The sequence below is a fragment of the Leuciscus leuciscus genome (assembly GCF_965113295.1).
Source record: "Leuciscus leuciscus genome assembly, chromosome: 5".
Taxonomy (NCBI): Eukaryota; Metazoa; Chordata; class Actinopteri; order Cypriniformes; family Leuciscidae; genus Leuciscus; species Leuciscus leuciscus.
The window spans coordinates 38354787-38370552 of NC_138729.1; the positions used below are offsets into that span (position 1 = coordinate 38354787).

Here is a 15766-nt window from a genome sequence, read left to right on the forward strand (position 1 = left end):
TCTAAATACAATGCAATAAAATTTCCTGTACAGTTTAAATTTAATTTGGTATATTTAAAACTATTAGTATTAGAAGAACATATTATTAAATACACCTTGACCGGTGTTCCCACAATGCGCTGCTTTTGACACGTGTTTCTGTCTCAAAGATGGCAGCTTGCATGTATGCATGAAGTGCACAGTGGTTTTAGAGCTGCTTCAAGATTTATAGTGAAGAACACTGAATACCAGGGTGATTTAACAGCGCAGGTTTGTTCAGACGATGTGAAGAAATATCAAAATAACTTTGCTTTCCATTTCCTTTGCAATTAATTGTCCTAAAAATACAATCTGCTTTGTTTTTTAAGTCTTGTTCCGTCCATTAGTTGACATATAGCATGCAAATGTATTTTTTTAGAGTGTTAAAATGTACATGCATATGTATAAGGGAATTAGTATATCTTGTGTATATCCTGTATATAACTGTTCACTATTTTTTGTTTTCAATGGTCCTGCTGTGTGAGAAAATATTTTTTAAAGTACAAATATTCCATTGTAGTCTCTCAATTAATATGATGTCTTAAATCTATGTTTAATAATTGTAGATGAAGCTAGAAATTTTGGTAAGTTTGAAGTGAATTATAGCATAACACATTGCATAACGTTGCTAAAACAGATTCTTGAATTTGAAGGTCTAATACATTTACATTTTACATTTAGTCATTTAGCAGACGCCCTTATCCAAAGCGACTTACAAATTAGGACTAAATTCAGCGAGTCATCATAAAGAGGCAAAAGCAACAACAACGCAGGAAGTGCTCAAAATACGAAGTTCAGGTATTATTCAGAGTAGCATAAGCCTGATAAGTGATGTTTCAAAGGGAAACTTTTTTTTTTTTTCTATAAGGTTAAGTGCTCACGGAAGAGATTGGTTTTCAGCTGTTTTTTGAATGTTGTCAGGGATTCTGCATTCCGGATGAGGGTGGGGAGAGCATTCCACCAGCATGGAACTGTAAATGAGAATGTTCTGGAAAGTGATTTTGTGGCTTTCTGTGATGGAACCACGAGACGTCGCTCGTTGATCGATCGTAGGTGTCTGGTAGGGATGTAGACTCGTAGGAGTGAGTGAAAGTAGGAGGGAGCTGAGCCTGTGATAGTTCTGTAAGCAAGCGTCAGTGCCTTGAACTTGATGCGAGCAGCTAGAGGTAGCCAGTGCAGAGAGATGAACAGAGGAGTGACGTATAATAATCAGATTCTTTTGGCATTACATGCAGATCAAAATGACAGATGTTGCCGTTGAAAAGAATGTTCCAGCTGGTTCATTACCAAGCACAGAAAAGGAACCAGATGACCTGATGGAGGAGAAAAACGAAGAGAATCAGACAGAAGCAGCAGCAGAAGGAGAGGGTGCAGCCAGTGATGTGTACCGTTACATCAAAGGAGATCTCTTTACCTCTGAGATCTTTAAAGTTGAGATTCAAAACTTGCCCAAGTACATTGGTTTTAATGACCTGAAGAAGTTCCTCAACAAGCATGGGATCAATCCTCACAAAATCAAGCTGTTTAGCAGACAGATGTTTGCCTTTGTCACTTTTAAGAACCAGGAGGAAAGGGACAAGGCCATGAAGGCAGTGCACGGCATGCAATGGAAGAGTAAAGTGCTGAGTGTACGGCTGGCCAAGCCCAAAGCTGATCCCATCCTCAAGAAGAGGAAGCAAGAGGAGGAAACGGAAGGTGGCCCGCCGGGTGCAAAACGTGCTGCGGGTGGCCAGGAGGTAGAGGAGGATGAGGAAGAGCCTCTCGATATCCAGATTGCCAATGCTGTGACACCCTTGTGGAACGTGCCTTATGAAGAACAGCTGAAGAGGAAAGAGAAAGAAGTTGAAGGTGTTCTCCTGAAACTGACCAGGTATTTCTGATTTTCTGATGGGTCTGGGGACATGCATAATTGCAGATGCATGAATGGCTTCCAGATATTTCTTTTAAAATAGAAAGATTAAGTAAGATAAATTGCATGACATTGTCACCCATATAGTTCATACATGAGCTTCTGGTGGTATAGAAAATTATGTTGGTCAGTAAAAGTTCCTTCAATACAACTATCTTCCTTGATACTTGTTCTCAGAGAAATTGGCAACAACAACAAAGCCATGCTTCCCTGGCTGTTCGTTCAAAAAGAGAAGTACAACAAAATGTGCTGCCCACTCGAGGCCATAAGACCATCACCTGTGCAGGTAAATCATACGCATGCTTGCATGTATTATTCTAATCTAACACATCACATATTTAACTAAATAAATATCATAAACTATCATGGCATTACCACTGTATTCAGCATAAGAATTATTCAATGGCATTCAGAAAGGTCAAATATTAAAAATTTCTGTCACGCCCCTTGCACATTTAACTTACCGTCAACTTTATTAAAGACGATTAAAAATGTTTGTAATGTTTAAATCTATAAAAAAATAATGAATAATGATAGTAGGCTACATATGGTTTGCCTTTGTACAGTCCGATACGGATCCTAACGGACCACGCTCAAGCAGCTTATTTCATGTATTGTTGCTATGGTAGGTTACAGTTCGTGGGTGCTTATTTAGCACATTCTGACTGATTTAATGTAACTTTTAAGGTTAATTAAACACAAAAAGGAATCATCCGTTTAATAAAATCTGTGGTTACAGAAATAGTATGACTGAGTGTGATTGTCACTGTCTAATAAAGACCCTATACTTGCAGACGGAGTACAGGAATAAGTGTGAGTTTGTGATTGGAGTGGGAGCAGATGGAGAGGATAAGACTGTGGGCTTTCGTTTGGGTAAGTATAAAGGAGGATCCTGTGCAGTAGTGAGTCCATCAGAAACCACCCATGTGTCTTCTGAGGCCAAGAGGGTTGTGCAGGAGTTCCAGCAGTTCATCAGGTGAATGAATTTACTGTTGATTCTTTAATGTGCATCTAAATCTAACTATATTTATAATGGGCCTATCAGTGAAATTGGTTTTGAAAGGGTGTTTCAATTCCAGGGCCTAAATCTATGTCTGCATTACACATCAGCCAATGGGTATGTATTTATTTCAATTTTTTGTGTTTTGTGTTATCCTGAACAGGACCACTCCATATGCAGTATACAGTCCAGAGACTTATGAAGGTCATTGGCGGCAACTGACAGTACGAACAAGCAGGATAAAGCAAACCATGGCCATTGTTTTCTTCAATCCACAGGTAAATAAGAGATTTATTCAGTGGTTATTTTTGTGTCCACTTTAGGCATTATTCATTTTACAAATCGTGGAACTATTGTTACTGCTGAATAATTATTATAATTTTTTTAACAAACTAGAAACTCCAAGAAGAAGAACTCGAGGAACTGAAACGAAACCTGCGTCAGTATTTTACCGAAGGAGAAGGAAAAGAAAGTGGCCTCACATCTTTGTATTTTGTGAGAATGGGACAACGGTAAGCCCCCAAAATGTAAAATGAGATTCATTTAGATTTTGGAGCACTTTACATTAATTTATTAACTTGCATCATCCCAGGACATCTGCGGGTACAGAGGACCTGCCATGTGAACATGTGACCGGAGAAGAATGCATTCATGAAGAACTTCTCGGACTGAAATTTCGCATTTCTCCTCACTCATTCTTCCAGGTAATTTCTTGAGAATTAACACTACACTACGATAGTTAAAAAGCATCAGGAAACTATTTCCTTTATGCCATCATGTATATGATTCAGAATATAAGGTAATAGGGGCATATTAGCAAGCATATTCGTCTAAATAAATTTTCAGCTTCAGAATCATGAACATTTTTATTCTGGTGCCACTATTGTCCTGTGCATTGGGTTACCAGCACCAAGTCCAAGCCTATTTATTTCCACCCCCAATGTAATACCAAATTTAGCATTTTAATCAACAGTAATTTGGGGTGGTAGTGGCGCAGTGGATAAGACACATGCCTTTGGTGTGAGAGACCCGGGTTCGAATCCACTGTGAGACACCAATGTGTCCCTGAGCAAGACACTTAACCCCTAGTTGCTCCAGAGGCGTGCGACCTCTGACATATATAGCAATTGTAAGTCGCTTTGGATAAAAAGCGTCAGCTAAATGAATAAATGTAAATGTAAATGTAATTTTTTTGTTAACATTTTACCATACGTCTTGGTGCATCGCAATAATATCGTATTGTGATATGTATTGAATCGTGACATGAGGGTATCATTACACCCCTGTTAAGTGGAGGATATTGATATCGATTAAATGACCTGCATTATTGCTGTTGAAAAGTGTACAATATTATGATTATTTATTTATTTTGGATACTGCCAGACGAACACTCCTGCTGCTGAGGTTCTGTACTCTGCCGTGGGTGAATGGGCTCAACTGGACCAGGACAGTACTGTGCTGGATGTGTGCTGTGGAACAGGAACCATCGGCATCTCACTGGCAAAGGTGTGGCGTTTGCTTCTAAGAATACACAAAAAACCCAGAAAACTGTTCTCAGAACAACAGTTAGCCTTCTTAGAAAAATACAAAATTCTGTGTTGTCATTAACAGAGGGTGAAGAAGGTGATTGGCATTGAGTTGTGCCAGGAGGCAGTGCAAGATGCTAAGGCTAACGCTGAAGCTAATGGTAAGCCAGTGACATTATCACTGTCCTATTTTTCTCTCTCCATCTCATCTCCCATGATCTACTCAGACTTCAAATGTATATTTTCAGGCTTGACCAATGTGGAATTCCACTGTGGAAAGGCTGAAGATGTGTTACCCACTGTTCTTAATGCTGTGGTATCCCCCAACGTCACGGCAATCGTAGATCCTCCGAGAGCAGGGCTACGTACGTAAAGTGCTCTCTCATAGTATCTTGATATTACTGCTTTTAACTTGTAGACGTGGTGTTTTAAAGTTTTGACCAAGGTTCTCACTCTTACCAGATTCCAAAGTTATTCTAGCAATCAGAAGAGCAGAGCATCTGAAGAGACTCGTCTATGTCGCCTGCAATGCCAAAGCAGCTATGAACAATTTTATTGAGTAAGTTTATTTTCTATTTTAAGTCAACACGAAATGCATTTGCAAACAAATTTTACTTCCATAATGTGAAACAGGATTTATAACAAGTACAAATTTATGGCACGGACATCAAATCTATCACAAATTGGTTGAATTGTTAAATATCGGTATTACTTGTAGGTGGTTTGAGTGGAAAAGGTGAAATATGAGAGGGATTTGTGACAAACCTCATTACATTTCTTTGGTTACACTTTAAGGTGTCCATGTTACAGTGTAATTATACATTTAAGTACTGAGTAATAATAATTAAACTACATGTACTTACTATAGGGTTATGGGTTGGTTTATTTGCCTGTAATTATGCATAATTTATAGTTATTACTACACTAATTACATGTGCTGTAACATGTGTAACAAGGACAGTAAAATAAAGTGTTACCATTTTAAACAAACCTCTTCCCCTAGCACAGTAAGACCAGAAATTTGCATTAAGAAAACAGGATAAATGTTTTCAGGCTGACTTTCCTCTGACAATATACCATATTATAAAATGTTCCCATTCAACTATATTACTTGGAGTGAAATAAACACATCAGAGCCTACTCTATTTGAATAATTGTTTGTCTAAAAGTCTCTGTAGAGCGCCTTCTAACCGTGTGCGAGGAGCCCCTTTCCGTCCAGTGAGAGCTATGGCTGTTGACCTCTTCCCTCAGACCATGCACTGTGAAACCATCCTGCTGTTTGAAAGAGTGGACTACAGCTCCAATACTGACAGTCAGACCACAGAGACCTGAAGCCCTGCTGTCCTTTCCATCTACCATGCTGACACAGAAGTTTCTCTTCTATAAAAACTCTTGGATGGTAGTGTTGAGGAGAGAAAAAACAATGTATTTCAAATGTTTTTGTTGTTTCCTCCCCCCCAGATTTTAACTGACTTAATCAAAGTGCACAAACCATTGCATATTTTTGTATACGTTTCCTTTTTTCTCTGTTTGCATTAAAACAACCCATTAAAAAACAGCACAAGACATCAGTTTCTGGTCATCAATTTATTTGCATAAACAAATCACTGTATCAGCAATCATGTCACATTAAAAGAAATGTATTTAGGCAGCGTTACTTGCAACTAAATCATTCAACATTATCCCTTCAACGATAGTTTCTTCATAACTAATACTCACTTGGCAAGACTGACAGGACAAGTCGTACACCCCAGACATATATTGGGAAAGTATATTCTCTAAGCACTCTTAGTATGGCATCAGCCTTGTGCTCATTGAAAACAGGAAAATTGTCTTCACAAACAGTTAACATTCAGAAGCACACAAACTAAAACACTAAATTCACTGCATTTAGTCGCTGTCCCAAGAAAACCTGATTCACTTGTTGCGTTAAACAGACTTTGACCTTCCTGTCATTTCTTAAGGCTAGAATATATTTTTCTTTCTCCCCTAATAGTTTCTAGGGCTGGGCAAAACAATAACATTTTCTATTACTCGTTTTTTAAAATGTGGCTGATTCAAAATCTTTTCTCAAAGACCATGAATAGATTTTTTTCCTTATTTATCTATTACCCAAAAGCCAGTATTCCTTTTTCTACATTGTTCATAGGCCTGCGGCCTCCATGTTACAGATAATGCTGTGAGATTTTGTGTTTGTTTTATCTTAAACATAAAATAACCTGATCCTGTTTGATCAAGGCATGCAACTGCTTTTACTTGTCCAATTTTCATCTCGCATCAAAATTCTGTCTATTCATTGTAAGCATTTGAAAATAGAGTTGGGTTCTGTTTTAATGTACCCAAGTGTACCTAAAATAAAAAAAGTTTAATATACAGGTTTGTGACTCTTAATTTCTTTTTAATTAACCACTGGTAAACTTATGTTCACTGTTCTTTTTTTATAAATATGGTATTTGTATTAAATCTATATTCATTGAGTCGAATCGGGAATCAAAATCAAATTGAATTGAAAGCTTGTGAATCGAAATTGAATTGGAACATCTGAATCGATACCCAGCCCTAATAGTTTCAGGGAAGTGGTGGTTTTCTTCAAACAGGGACCATCATTTTATTCCAGCAGTTATTGCATTTTTTATTTAATAATTCCATGTATGTTTAGATATATTATGAATAGCTATGCAGCAATATTCTATAAAAATGCATAAGACTTAAAGCTTTGGTTCACACTGCTCTTCAAGCTATTGAATACAACGACATGGTCTGATTTTCTTCGAGGTATGGAGTTACCACCTGTTTTTAGGTAAACTGCCTTCTGAAATAATGAATAGGGTTCAAACTATAATACACCGTGATAAGATCTGAACAAAACAAGCACAATCACCTCAGCAAAATGTCCACAAAACCATACAGAATTTAAGACAAACTCAAAAGCACATGCGTAGAAGGCATTTTCTCTAAAATATCAATGCATAAAGCAAGCGTCACTCCACAAATATATAACGTATAGCATCACAAATGCAGATTTAAGTGAGGCGTTTCCCTTTTGAAACACAAGGTACCATCATTGAAAGGGGAAACAAACTAAGGCAACATATGCCATTTTTTTCCTATTGAAGATTACCAACCAGTATCTAATGCAAGAGTTAGATTATATCAAAGTTTAACGAAAAAGTAATTTTAAAAAAAGACCACAAAAAAATAAAATAAATGTAGCATACACAAGCATCCTATATCCCTGATGTCTTCCTCAACGAACTACAGTACCTCAAACACTTGTGCTTTCTCTGCCGTGCTTTCTGAACAAGTAGAGCAACTGGTCAAGTTGACCATTGGTATGCATCACCCCTTAGTTAAAATTAAAACAAAAGGCTTGTTCATTTCACACACAAGGAAATAGTTCCAACATTAGTGCATTTCTTAACAGCAGTTGGAAGGTAAGTGTGCATATGAAATGCTTTAGAAATACAACATTTAAATGCTTCACATGCCAATAAGAACTAGACATGGCCACTAAAGAAAACCCACACTAAGTCAAACTATTTTCCAGATAAAAGATCACGTGCACTGAATGAACAACTCTGCATGCCACAGAAGCTGACAAAAAGGAACCAATCCTTGTAAAATGACAGGCATGTCTGAAAAATGCATCAGTAAAGAGCACTGAGTCTCGCGTGTGAAATCTGTAGTTCCACGGTAAATATGAAATGAATTTATTTGCCGTTTAAGAAGGGAAAAGCAACATTTTTATTAACATCTAAAAGCCACAAACTTAAAAGCATCTGTAATACTTAATACATATTTTCTATGATTTTCATATAGGCATTGTCAACAGCCATCATTATTTGTGCACTTTTCAGGTGCAGAAGTGCATCTGGAGGTATTTAATGCTCATTCTACCTTCCCTGTGCATGTATACAACTCTAACTGAACCCATTCATTATGGGCAATAATTGGACTGGGAATAGAGCTCAAAAATTAGATAGAAATGTAACTAGTATTGCCATTTTGCACTGCAAAGTAATGCATAAGTCAGTAATGCTGCGATGACCTTTTGTTATAGAACTATTACCATTGGTCAGTGCTATCTGCTATCACAAGTTGCTGGATGAGGGTTTGCTAGACGTCAACAGTACACAGAGGTTCACTGCCAGGTTGAGCAGACTCCATTATAGTCATCTTCGGCTTCTTTCTTGCCTCCTCCTGAAATGAACATAAAAAGACTAAATTAGTACGCACTAGAAAAGCTGTTTAGCTGTCACTTTACGGAATTTATTTTTGGTCGACTGCAATGCATCAACTCATCCAAAGAGGATTTTTTTTTATCTTTAGCCAACTTAGTTTATCCAAAGTGCAAGATTTGGCTGGAAGAGGTCATGTTTGCAGCTATACCCTTTCTTGAGCCAGTTTCATCATCTCCTCTCGTAGTTTGTTGAGGATGTGGAGGTTTGGCTTGTTCTTTTTGGCATACTGCTGAAGCTCAATCACACTCTTATCCGAGTTCTCCTGAAGACAAGAATTCAACATTACAACCACATAAAAAAAAAAAAAAGAATCCCCTTTATGAACACATATGCAGAGTATGATTTAAAGATAGTGCCGACCTTTTTTACCATCTTGTTGCTTTCTCTGCCGTACATGCGCAGCAGTGAGCCCCAGTTCTTCACGTGAGGATGAAGCATCTGGAGAATCTTCTGTGACGCCAGCTGCTTTCCAACCCTCTTATTTTTACCTGCAGTCAACAAGAGTTAACAGTATTAGCTATGTGGCTTGTGAATAACCTGCAGGGTGGACCAACACTTATTCCAAAAGTGAAACATTGGTTTTTACTTGTGTGCTTTAAACAACCCTATACGGACACACTGAAGCTTGAGTCGCCATTGCCTAGTCAATTTATTTTACTCACCAGACTTTTTACATGGAATGCAAGAACAATGCAAATGAAAAGATTCTACACTAATAAAATATAAATTTCAAACACTATTAAAGACAAGTAAACAGTCTGTAATAAAATAAGAACAAATTATCAAACTACAATAGCCCAAATAAAAAAATAGAACAAAGATACAAATTAAACAGTGTTTTTCAGGTGGATCCAACAGTAGTTAGATACAGATTAGGTACAGAAATTGAATAAAGTTATCAAAATGTAAAATAACACTGCATAGTTGTCACGTTAGTCTTACATTCGCTTAAGACATTACCGACTATGTTTACAGGGATACTCACCAAGACGAGCATTTTGACAATTTTGTGTGAAATTGTCCATTCAAGCGCAAGATGACGTGAAAGAGCTCAATTCAGTATTTCTGGGTGCACACAGCGTCTTTTGCGTCGTCTTGCGCTTGAATGTTTAAATTGGCAGGGCTTAAACACGTGCAAATGATAAACTTTCATGACGATGCAGCACTTGCCCAATCGGGACTCTCTTGACCATCGGTCAGTCCTTATTGTTGAGCCCTCCCTTTCTCTCACGTTCAGTGTGCATATGTGAGAGAGAGCGACAGAGGGCGCTCTTAGCCAAGCGACGGACGGTGCGTAAAGCTCAGCAGGAAATGTAATTATCTGTGCTAAACTTATTTTTGCCTCTAACTCAAATCACAAGCGACTGCAATCATACAATTTACTAGCCATTGGCTAATTAAATTAGTAAACTAAAATAGACCAAAAGAAGTTTGGTCACATATGCAAGTGATTTAATCACAATTGTACAGGGTTGTTTAAATGAAAGTTATTTTTAAGCATGGACACTCACACCAGCCGCGTACAGTGTGCTTCCCACATGTCATGACGTATTCACTCTTCTGGTTCTTTCCTGGAATCACCTCAAACTTGATGCTGGTGTCACCCATGCCATGGTTTCTATAGAACAGACAGTAACAGATCTTCAGTTGCTTTTCAAACAGACATGATGATAATAAGGACCCACAGACTGTCTGGTTGTATTAACAGGTGTGTTTCTTGTAATATTGAATTGTGTGTAATCAAATGGGAAACTACATCATAACATACCTCTTAAGGCACTCATGAAGGATCTGATATGGTGAGAGTAAACCTGCTTTGTTTGTCAGCTCGTACACCCTTGAATCTTCAATACTGATATGATTAAAATACTGTGAGATGGGAGAAGGAAATAAACGGCCGTAAGTACCACAAATAAAAGAACTCTGACCAAAGATAAAAATGTCTTCATTCAGAAAGAAGAGCAGTACCTCCAGTTCATCTCCCTCTGCGGGCTTCTCCTCAGACGTCTGCTTCACAAAGTCAGGAATGAGGATCTCCAGTGTTGCTCGAGCTGTCCAAAAGAGAACGACAGTGTGAATAATTACTGTTCTCCAGTCAAATAAATGTTTATAGTAATCTATTCATAAAAATATATATATTTTTGCAAAAGATTAAATGAAGAGGGGGGAGAAGGTACCAGCTTTATTCTTGGCAAGTTTTTTACTACTTGCTGTTCCTGTGCCATAAGTAACACCATCTATAATGACTGAGGCTCCGAAGGGTTCACTTGGGTTTTCTGTGCAAAGAAAATGTTACATTAAGACGTTTATATTTCATCATTAAATTTTTTTACCTCAACAGGCCACGTATTACAGCAATTTCACCATGATTAGAGGAAATTGGCACAACGTCAAGCCCAAAATCCCTTCAACCGTTCGGCATGGCCTTAAGCGGCTTATTGCTTTTACAACAGCATTATAACACAAATGATCAATTGCAATGATAAAATCACAACCCATTTTCTGCCAAGTGACAGTTCATTAGCATAACTGCAAATTATACTGCAGATATGATGTACTAAATTCAACTCATGCTTATAACTAGCTTTTCTTTTTTTGGGGGGGGTCTTATGCATTATTCTACTTACCACATTCAAAAAAGTTGTAAACTGGTCGCACTTTGAGTACTCTTTGCATATACTCATGTAAAATGCACACTTCTGACTTCCCATTGGGGTTGATTACAAACTCTGAAATATAAACATGGTCAGTCTTGTCAAAACACCATGTTCTGTGCTATACAATTCATAAATGTACAGACTCTCAGACGGGTACCTTTCTTTGTGGGTGCGTCTTGTACGGACAGTGTGATAAGTTTCTGATTGGCCGGTAGAATGGGCCTCTCAGACTCAGCCTGCTTCCTCTTCATGTCCCTGTTGAACTGTCTGCGCTCGGCCCATGTGCGAAACTTCTTCACTGTCACTTGCTCAAAATCAAAGCACTTCTCTAGGTAGCTTCTAAACTCTTCAATTTCTGGGATGCAAGTCACAAGAAGATAGGGTTTACAAACCATGTGTATATTGAATAATGATGCACAAGCGAGAATAAAACCTAATTCTCTTACCAACAGACTCATCTTTGCAAACCTCCACCTTGGCTCTGACCTGGCCCAGCGCTCCCTGTGCAGTATCACAGGCTTGGATCTCCTTCCCCTCAGATGATCCTCCTGGTTCCATGATGTCAGGATCTGGATCTTCTGATGTTGGTCTGCCAGTCGGCTCTTCTGTGGCAGTTGAGTCAGGCTCATCAGCTCTCTCTGATGAGACGCCCTCCTCTCCAGATTTCACTGGAGACACCTCTGCTGTCGGAGTCACCTCTCCATTCTGTTCCCTATCTTCATGTTCCTTCATTTTCTTGTAGTGCAAGCAGGGAATGCTACTGGTTGGTGGGTCATGTTTCTAGGGGGGAAAATAGCAGAATACAGGGATGAGGTGCATGAGAAAGTAAAGATCAATTCAATTTGTAAGTAGAAATGATGCACCAAGACAAATACTATCATGAAAGTCTTATCTTAGATGACTTAAACCATTTACTCTAATGCTTCCTGTTCCAAGGAAGTAAGGTCTGGACCAGGTCACAACTCTGGTTTCCCGGTGGAGGTAGACTGGAATGCCAGAGTTATGGAATGTCATGATCCACCCATCGGGTAACGGCTCAGTTGGCGGACGCCCACGACCTAAAAAAAATTAAAAAAAATTAAAAAAAATCAATAATAATATTAATGTCTTAATAATGATAAATTAATAATGATAAACTAGAGTCACAGTTCTATGTAGGTTTCTGTTCTGAATAATCAGTCACTAGAAAAAACTAAAATAAGCATTTGTAAAATAAAACAACATTAAACAGTATAACTGAAAAACTAAAATATATTTTCACAATGGCAAAATGGACTTTAAAAAAACATGACCACAACTTACTTTTAAGTCTGATACAGAATATACACCACAATTGAAAAAACTTTTTTTTTTAAAGAAATTCATATTCTTACTCAGCAATAATGCATTAAATTGATTTAAAGTGACGGAAAATACTTTTACATTGTTACAAATTATTTTCATTTTAAATTTTGAGCCAAAGAATCCTGAAGTGAAAAATATTTATTAGAGCTTCCACAAAAATATTAAGCTGTTTTCTGCATTGATAAGAAATTTCAGCTTTTGCTGCCACAGGAATAAATTACATTTCAAAATATATTAAAAGAGAACAGTTATTTTAAATTGTAATACCTAAAAAAAATGACCATTTTACTGTATTCAAATAAATGCTATTTTGGTGAGCATGAAAGACTTTTCAAAAACATTTCACTTTTGTCAACACTTTTTAACAGTATGCAGCTATTTAAATTATAATTAGATGATAAAAATAAATAAAACACACACACACACAGTATATGTGTGTGTGTGTGTGTGTGTGTGTGTGTGTGTGTGTGTGTGTGTGTGTGTGTGTGTGTGTGTGTGTGTGTGTGTGTGTGTGTGTGTATATATATGTGTGTGTGTACACACAAAAAATTCAAACTCAAAAACTAAATTATCAAAGAATAAAAGTACAGAAAACTATAATATCTATGAGTTCAAAAAGACCCATCACATAGTTTGGGTGAACTATCCCTTTAAGGCATATTAAAGTAATGCAGTCTAACATTTTAGAGTAGCAACAGCGTTTATGACTAGAGGGCTCACTCTTAAGAACGGTCTTAATTTTGGTCATCATGGGCTGGACTCCGGACTCCCCATCCGAATGGTGATCGCTGTCTCCAGCGAACTTGTCTTCAGCCAGACGCCTCTTCTTGGGCATGGGCATGCCTTCCTCCAGCAGGGCATCTACATCATTATCAAAGTCCTCCTGGAAGAGTAGATGGGTAAGAAACTGGCAGCCAATGACATGTCATCAACTAAACGTACGCTGAGAAGACGATTTGAATCAAGCCCACTTTGGGAGCTGTAATTCAAATGTTCTTCAAATGGACCACCTTGTTACACTCCAGGATCCATCTTGATGAATGAAAGACACGTGCTCTATTTGTGGTAGATACACATTTCAGTAGTTGTTTTGAATGATGGGCATTTAGAGGTTTAGATGACAATAATGAACCTACATTATATCGTAATATTTCAATTTGAACAGAAAGCAAATGACCAAAATCAATCATGCATTTTACCTCATAGCAGTAATTCAGGTCCTCCTCTTGCACTTGCTCCTGCTGAGCTATCATCTGAGACCTGAAACCACTCTGCTCTCCGTCTTCCACTTCCAGAAAGTTCTCGCTGAAATCTTCCAGGTCGTCCAGCACGGCAAACTCAACCTTGTTCTCCTGCTCTGTCTCCAGCTCTTCGCTGTTTCTTGCTAAACCTAAGGAACCGCCACTCATGTTCGAGCTGCCCGGAACACTTCTCTGCTTTAAAGAATCATGCAATTCGCCATTCAGGCCCTCTAGGCTCTGATCTTCATTCCTAACCTGCCCCAAACCAGTATACAACACCTTCCTGTCTTTGCTCTTGCTGCTGTCAGAGAAACTGACACTGATCTTGACATCTTTGAGGAGTTTTAGATCAGGTAAGAACTTGGTAACTGGGGGAGCATGGCGAGCGGTTCTAGGGCACTTGGCCATGGGCTCAGAAGCATCTGACAGGCAGCTACTAACGGACAATGTGCGCTTGTTGAGGAGAAGCTGTTCGTCCCTGTCCACTGCTGGGGTGTGTTGGTGTCCATCACCACCAGAGCTAACGTCCATTTCCTCTGCGTCACTGGACGTTTGCAGGGGAGGTGGTGGAGGTGCTATACAGTAATCATTCCCCGCAAATAATGCGTCTGGTGGCTCCAATGGGAGGGGAGGTAAAATCTCATTCACATCCATGTTAAATTTCTTTAAAAGAGCTATGCTAAAAATTATACGAAAACGCAATTGGGAAGGGATCTGTCTAATTCAGCTAAAAAGCCCTAACACATGCATGAACACATTACACAACTCAAGACACCTATTTAATAATATTCATGTGAATGGTTGAATTTGCTAAGCTGACTACATTGTTCTTTTCATTAATGTAGACAGCTTTTTAGAAATCACTGTCTCAATTATTGGAAATCACAATGCATTCAGCTTAAAAGTTGACCACATCTAAACTCTGTCCATCCTGGGAAGCCAGATCTTCTGTCAGTGCTGAAAGAAAGAACAAAAGAAACATCAGGAGAAATTCAAAGAGCACCATAAAAACTTAGATCGGATCTAGATGGCTAAACTTCTGAGATGCATCTTTAATTCCCCATATGCTTATGATGTCGAATGCCACAGACAGCAGTATTAACACAACCGACTATTTGTGCATTTGTATGTCGCGATGAAAATAATTGAGTGTTGTTGCTAAATAAAAGGCTCGGCAAATAAACACTGTATTTGCAAGGTGTTAAAATGAACCATAAGCTTAAAGGCCTTTGCTAATTGGTCGGCTAGGAGTGACTAAAAGCGATATGGCTACATTTTACCAAGCAGATAAAAAAATAAAAAAATGCAATTTAGAGTCGCATATTCTTGTCATAAAACAATTACCAGCGCGCTTTTTGTTTTGTTCAGCAGAAACCGATCTATGCTTCGATTAGTTGATCCTTGTGTTAGCCATAGAAAGGAGCCGTGTGCGGCACTCAAGGCTTTTCAGCTGAACTGATCGTGAATATGCTAACGTTAAATGTCGACAGGAATAAATATCAGAGAGGTTTCGACACACTCTTCTCTTTTACTCACCTAACTACACAAATGCTCTACTGAAGACCTCATGCACTCAAAGGCTTTCTCTGTTTGAGGGCTTCAGATGGCCGTCTCCTCTCTCCGCCATCTTCACTGCAGCGAGCGGCATCAGGGGATCTGAACACGCCTCTCAACCGGTGCCAACGTGCGTTTGATTGGACCAACGTGGTCCATTTTTACTGAAATTTGCTTCACATGCTCCTAAATGGCACTTTAGGAAGATAAGAAGTTGTTTCTTGGCTTGGGGAAATCAAAGACTACACCACAACATTAACAGACATTATTAGACAC

At 38.4% G+C, this 15766-nt stretch overlaps 2 protein-coding genes across 3 annotated transcripts; one reads left to right on the forward strand and one right to left on the reverse strand.

Moving 5' to 3' along the window:
- Positions 1-114: 114 nt before the first annotated feature.
- Positions 115-7629, forward strand: trmt2a (tRNA methyltransferase 2 homolog A). Its single transcript, XM_082169624.1, has 12 exons — positions 115-249; positions 1254-1888; positions 2105-2213; positions 2722-2903; positions 3091-3205; positions 3324-3439; positions 3520-3631; positions 4311-4433; positions 4539-4614; positions 4702-4818; positions 4916-5012; positions 5623-7629. Exons 1-12 carry the CDS (start codon positions 166-168, stop codon positions 5783-5785), a joined length of 1929 nt encoding a protein of 642 aa, XP_082025750.1. The 5' UTR covers positions 115-165; the 3' UTR covers positions 5786-7629.
- dgcr8 (DGCR8 microprocessor complex subunit) lies at positions 6026-15632 on the reverse strand. 2 transcript variants are annotated; one of them, XM_082169623.1, is made up of 14 exons: positions 15473-15632; positions 13895-14893; positions 13416-13578; positions 12267-12409; positions 11798-12131; positions 11509-11706; positions 11322-11423; positions 10872-10970; positions 10663-10745; positions 10463-10563; positions 10206-10312; positions 9055-9182; positions 8843-8953; positions 6026-8653 (listed from the first exon to the last, which is right to left on the reverse strand). In XM_082169623.1, exons 2-14 carry the CDS (start codon positions 14588-14590, stop codon positions 8570-8572), a joined length of 2349 nt encoding a protein of 782 aa, XP_082025749.1. In that variant the 5' UTR covers positions 14591-14893; positions 15473-15632; the 3' UTR covers positions 6026-8569. The 2 variants fall into 2 exon arrangements, with proteins under 2 accessions (XP_082025749.1, XP_082025748.1); XM_082169622.1 differs by having other exon boundaries at positions 8843-8956.
- Between the last annotated feature and the right edge of the window lie 134 nt (positions 15633-15766).

Coding starts and splice junctions, on each gene's coding strand:
- dgcr8 (XM_082169622.1), bottom strand. CDS start 14,590: ATGGATGTGAATGAGATTTTACCTCCCCTCCCATTGGAGCCACCAGAC. Junction 13,579..13,894: donor ACCTGAATTACTGCTATGAG/GTAAAATGCATG, acceptor CTACTCTTCCAG/GAGGACTTTGATAATGATGT. Junction 8,654..8,842: donor TGAAACTGGCTCAAGAAAGG/GTATAGCTGCAA, acceptor TGTTCATTTCAG/GAGGAGGCAAGAAAGAAGCC.
- trmt2a (XM_082169624.1), top strand. CDS start 166: ATGCATGAAGTGCACAGTGGTTTTAGAGCTGCTTCAAGATTTATAGTG. Junction 2,214..2,721: donor TAAGACCATCACCTGTGCAG/GTAAATCATACG, acceptor CTATACTTGCAG/ACGGAGTACAGGAATAAGTG. Junction 3,440..3,519: donor TTTGTGAGAATGGGACAACG/GTAAGCCCCCAA, acceptor GCATCATCCCAG/GACATCTGCGGGTACAGAGG.